Source organism: Trifolium pratense, linkage group LG1 (assembly GCF_020283565.1).
Source record: "Trifolium pratense cultivar HEN17-A07 linkage group LG1, ARS_RC_1.1, whole genome shotgun sequence".
Classification (NCBI taxonomy): Eukaryota; Viridiplantae; Streptophyta; class Magnoliopsida; order Fabales; family Fabaceae; genus Trifolium; species Trifolium pratense.
In genome coordinates, this window is record NC_060059.1 from 2,469,430 (window position 1) to 2,475,640 (window position 6,211).

The 6,211-nt window shown below is 31.7% G+C and overlaps 1 protein-coding gene across 1 annotated transcript; it reads left to right on the forward strand.

Annotated features, from left to right (window-relative positions):
• The first annotated feature begins 837 nt into the window (after positions 1 to 837).
• LOC123900427 (zinc finger protein CONSTANS-LIKE 16) lies at positions 838 to 2,699 on the forward strand. Its single transcript, XM_045951511.1, has 2 exons — positions 838 to 2,116; positions 2,248 to 2,699. The coding sequence occupies exons 1-2, from the start codon at positions 1,052 to 1,054 to the stop codon at positions 2,494 to 2,496; spliced, it is 1,314 nt and encodes a 437-aa protein (XP_045807467.1). The 5' UTR covers positions 838 to 1,051; the 3' UTR covers positions 2,497 to 2,699.
• The last annotated feature ends 3,512 nt before the right edge of the window (positions 2,700 to 6,211 follow it).

The following is a 6,211-nucleotide window of genomic DNA, read 5'->3' on the forward strand; positions in this document are numbered from 1 at the left end:
AGGTGAGGATTGCCTCTAGTTTATAAACACTTAGTCAGGCCATCTCTCAACCGATGTGGGACTTCTTAACACACCCCCTCGCGTCCAGCGCTATTGGGCTTGGTACGCGGATATAAATGGTAGGTGGCCCGATATCGGGTGGCCCAACGGATCTTGGAGAGGCTCTGATACCATCTTAGAAATGGGTATTGGGCCTAACTCATCCTTACAAAACCGGCTTGTAAGGTGAGGATTGCCTCTAGTTTATAAACACTTAGTCAGGCCATCTCTCAACCGATGTGGGACTTCTTAACAGCAAGCACATATTTATCTTCCCATATAAAAATCACATAATCCACAACAATAACAAGAGACGAATTGGAGTAATAGTTAAGTTTAGCTGGCAATGTAACATTGGTTATACTGTCACTAAAAGTTGAAACAGAAATAATTGGTTAAATGCCAAAACCAAGAGTGAGTGGGAAAGAAATTAAAAGAAAAATTAGATTATGGGACCATAGAACAAAAGTCAGTGACTCAATAACCCAAATATAACGCTGAAACCAAAACACCCCAACAAAAAAGTCACATTCAAATTTTTCCATAAAATTTCATTTCATATAGTATTTTCCAATTCAACAAAGATGGGTGTAAGCAAAAAATCCCATACTCATCTCATCCACATTTGATGTGGGTCACCACTAGAAATCCATAAGATTAGAAACTCAACCAATCACAAGCAAGAGATAAGGATCAACTTTACAAACTCAACCAATTAAAATTTAGATAAGGCATTACCTTGTGGACCCCACTTCTCAATGCCCTTTAACGTGCATAGGTCCCAAAAAGTACTAATCCAAAAGATCTCTCGCTTTTAAATACTACACTCACTGCAAAAGCGCTTATTGTGGGTCACTCCTAAAAATAATTGTTTTCTTTTTCCCTTCACTTTTTGTGAAAGTGTTACAAAAGAACAATAAATAAATAAAAAACCAAATTCATAGTTCAAAAATTTCAAACCAAAACACATAAAAAGTTTTTTCTAGTTTGAGTTTTGTGAGTGATATTTGTGATGAGTTGTTCAAGTAAGAAAGCTGCAAACGCAGTTGGAGGCAAAACTGCTAGAGCTTGTGACAGTTGCATAACAAAGAGAGCACGTTGGTATTGTGCTGCTGATGATGCTTTTCTATGTCAAGCTTGTGACTCTTCAGTTCATTCAGCTAATTCCTTAGCTAGAAGACATGAAAGAGTTCGTTTGAAAACGGCGTCGTTTAAGTCCATCGGTGGCGACGATGAATTCAACAATTCCGGTCCTTTTTCCGGCTTCACAAAGAAAGCAAGAACGCCGAGACAAGGGAAAAACAAATCATCGCCGAGTAATGAGCCGGCGAGGAATAATAATAATAATCCGTTCCATCTTGTTCCGGAGATGGGTTTCGATGAAGTGAATTCACTTTCACATGATGAAAATGAGGAGCAACTTCTTTATAGGGTACCGATTTTCGATCCTTTTGTTGCTGAATTATGTAGTACTAGTCCTCCTTCAGTTGGTTCAAGTGAAGGAGAACTAGGAACTATAACTATTGCTTCTGATACTTTCGCTCCTGATACTAAAAACATCAGAAGCGAAAACAGAAGTAGTAGTAACAATTATGAGATGGAAAGCTTTCACGGGCTTCTTCCATCTGATATTGAATTAGCCGAATTTGCAGCCGATGTTGAGAGTTTATTGGGTAGGGGACTAGAAAATGAGTGTATAGGGATGGAAGAGTTAGGATTGATTGATACAAAAAATGAGAAGGATAGGGAGTGGGAGTGTATTGGGAAAGTGAAGGAAGAAAGTGAAGAGAGCCATGAAGTTGTAGAGGTAGATAATATAGAGATGATGGGAAAAGAGTCTTCATTTGAATTGAATTTTGATTATGATGAATCTCATGAAACATGTGAAGAGGTGAAGGGTAAGGTTGGTTTGGATATAGAACAAAATGAAAATAATAATTGTAATAAGGGGAAGAGGAAAATATCTTTGCAGCTAGACTATGATGCAATAATCATTGCATGGGATAGCCAAAAGTGTCCATGGACTAATGGTGACAAACCAAATTTGGATGCTGATGAGACCTTGCTTGATTGCATGGTATAATTTCTAGCTTAATTTTTTTTTTCCATAGTTTTTATTTTTATTTTTTTACATATATGTATACAAAGGTGATGTTTTAAATTAATTACTAAGATGCTTAATTGTTTTTTTTCATTAATTATTTGCAGGGAACTTATGGAACAGAAGTTAATTATCCTTATGGTGAATTTGGTGGATATGGATATAATCCAGTAATGGTAGATGGAGGAAGAGAGGCAAGAGTTTCAAGGTACAGAGAAAAGAGAAGAACAAGGTTGTTTTCTAAGAAAATAAGGTACGAGGTTAGGAAATTGAATGCAGAAAAGAGACCAAGAATGAAAGGAAGATTTGTAAAGAGGGCTTCTTTTGCAGTTCCAACATTTCCTTTGTTAAAATAAATAAGAGCTAGGATTTGTTGCTTTGCTTTATCCTTAAATCTTTTTTGTTAGTATTTGGTAAAAGTAATAATTTGCTGTTATGTGAGTTTACATTTTGTTTTACTTTAGTTTCCTACTCCTTTGTATATATAAACAATTTTGTACCAATATTGTATTGGTTCAAGTGGAACTTTCCTTAAGTAAGAATTTGGGTTTGATTGCCACTTTCACGGGTTATCTTTGATTCAAAGGCTTTAATTGCCACTTTCAAATACAATGGAACATGCAGTAAAAAAAAATACAATGGAACATAAAAGTGGGTTTGATTCCCCGTAACTACGATCGGAGAAGACTGAAACCACTTGATGTTAGAATTAATTCTCAAATTAGATTAGACGATCTAAAAGATCGGATATTGATGTTAGCACAACAATCAGGGGAGAGTCGAGCGAGGAACATTCATTTTTGTGACACTTGTTCTTTTAAGCAACACACATTTGTGGGAGACACATCACTTGTTCACCCAAAATCTTAAGGTGATAGGTGAGTGAATTCTCCCACTTATAAATGCTTAAGTCACCGCATTCCTATTCAATGTGGAACTATTTCCATAATTCACACTTGTTATATTCTTAACGATCGATAGTAGAAAAAATAATAGAGGTGACCGTGGTGTGGTATTCAAAATAGCCTTGAAATCTAATATTAATGGAGAATAAACCATCAACAAATGCATCCATGTGGAGTAAATCTACATTGCTAGTAATAGAGCTATACAGTGGCAAATGTGCTTCTAAGTTAACACAGCTTATTAGAGCTAGCATCTATATTTCTGTGTGTGTATTAGTATTATATACTACACCTAATATAACAATTCATTATACAATGAATTCGGTATAATTTTACAGAGCAATTCTAAAGGATGTTTTCTCTCCCTTAATTTTTTATCCCCTGAATTTCCAATTTTGCCCTTAAAAAAACTTCGGTTCATAGAAATCGAAGTTTTTTTTTGTTTTGAAAACAAATTTCGGTTTCTAAAAACCGAAATTTACTCTGAATTTGCACTAGTAAAAATTCGGTTTCTGCGAACTGAATTTTTCTGCAAGGGCAAAATTGAAATATTGGGGGTATAAAAGATTCACGGGAGGTGGGGAGAGAAAACATCATTCTAAAGCATGGTATCATTTTCTTCTCTTTCCTATGGGGCCGGCCCAACATGTAATGAGGCCTGAAGCTAATCATAATTTTTTAAAATTAATAATAAATTTTTATCATAATTTTTTTAATTTCTTTGTTATAAAGTTTATTTAAGTGTGATAGTTAAGGTTGATAGATAATAATCAAAACATATAATCAGTAATAGAGCATACAATTAAAATCTATAATTAATAATGTATGTGTATTAATTTTTTTTTAAAAATAGTTTCATTACTATAAATAATATATAAAATTAATTATAAAATTGGTAATTATATAAATATTACAAAATTTATTAATTATAAATTACTACTCCCTCCGGTCCTTAATATAAGAGAAATTTGACTTTCTAGATTCATTGAGAATCTAATGTATCTAGTCCATATTATTAACTAGATACATTAGATTTGCAATGAATCTAAAAAATAAAGTGTCTCTTATATTAAGAACATCATAGAGTATATCATTAATTTTTTAAAAAATAAACTTGTCCTAAAAAGAATGTCACATTTAATATTCAATGTGAATTTAATTAATTTTTTTCCAATTGTAACATTTAATTAATACTAATACTATATGCATCAATATCGAGTTATTATTTTCAATTTTCCATTTATTATTAATTATTATAATCAAAATACACCAACAATTTAGTAAAATCATAATTTTATTTATTTTATTTAATTATAGTATTTTTTAATATGTGTGAAATGATTAAATGCAACAACTAAACATATTAAAAATATACTCCATAGTTATGCAAATGATATTAATCAGATTATACACTAGTACTCCCTCTGTCTCTTTTTATACGTAAGACCTAGTTTGACAAAAAATTTGTCCATTTTTATAAGACCCTGTTGTTATTGTCAATGACATTAATTAATTTTTTCAAAACTTACCCTTATTTACTTTACATGGTTTTCTTAATAGCATGCAATTCTTTTTTGATCAATAAAAAGCACTACAATTAATTGTGAGGGTAAACATGGAAAACCATTTTATTTATGATTTAATGAAAATTTGTTAGCATATTAATTGTTATGTTAGTGTTTTTACACCTTGTCGGGACTTGAACTTTTGACCTCTAACTCTTTAACTACAAACCAGTGGGTTAACAAATAAGATCATCTCCATTCCTTTTTTCTATGTCTCTCTCGAACTTGGATCCTCTCCTTCCCATTTTCTCTACATATCTCCCCTTCCTCTCTCTCTCTCTCTCTCTCTCTCTCTCTCTCTCTCTCTCTCTCTCTCTCTCTCTCTCTCTCTCTCTCTCTCTCTCTCTCTCTCTCTCTCTCTCTCTCTCTCTCTCTCTCTTAATTTCAATTTCTCTCCTCATTAAAAAATAATAAACAAAGTAAAAAAGATAGTGAAATTAAGAGATAGATAGAGAGGAAGAGGAGAGAGAGGGACGGACTTGGATCCTCTCCTTCTCAATTCTATACATCTCTCTCCTTCCTCTCTATCTCTCTCTTAATTTCAATTTCTCTCATCAATAAAAAACAATAAACAAACCAAGAGAGAGGGTGATTTTAAGAGAGAGATAGAGAGGACGGAGAGAGATATAGAGAATTGGAGAAGAACCAATTTGGGGTTAATACTAAATAAAAAAAATTATGGCGGAAATGGAGTTTTGACCCTCAAATTTCATAATTGTTTAATTTTGTCTATATAAGTTTTAGTTACTCGATTATAACCCCTCAAATTTCACAATTATTCGATTTGTGACCCTAAATTTCAATTGCTTGATTTTGGCCGCTAAGTTTACCTCATTTTGCATTTGTTAATCCTCCGTTGCTTTTTTGACTGAAAATTGTTTATGTGACATTTTAAAATAAAAATTTGTTATTCACGATTGTTAGTCCTCCGCTAATTTTATTTATTTTAAAATATATATATATATATATATATATAATAAAATGTCACATAATAATTTTTAGTTTAAAACGTTAATGAGGGACTAGCAAATGTAAAATGGAGTAAATTTGGAGAGCCTAAATCGACCAATTGAAATTTGGGAGGTCAAAATCGAGCAACTGAGAAATTTGGGAACCAAAATTTAGCAATTATAAAATTTTGGAGGTCAAAACTGTACTTGAACCAAATTTTTAATTGATCTAGATCCAAATAACTAATATAACTAAGTTGGATTTAAAAAAAAAAAACACCAATTGATAATATATTAGCATAATTACAAATACTGAGTCTTAAAATTTCTTTTTTTTTATTGATAACCTCGTTAAACTAAATGTATCGTCTTAAAGATCACTTTAAATTAATCATATTTAAACTTTGTATTTAAAAAAGAAAAAATATGTAAGAAAAAAAAAAAAAAAATATATATATATATATATATATATATATATATATATATATATATATATATATAGAGTCAGGATCCGTTGACACCAACTAGTTTGACACCAAATGTTACACCTCTCAATAACGTTTTAACCGATATAAATTTTATAAAATCCACCGTTGGATTGAAAGTTTACATCATATAGATCATTTGTGTAAAATTTCAAATAAATCCAAA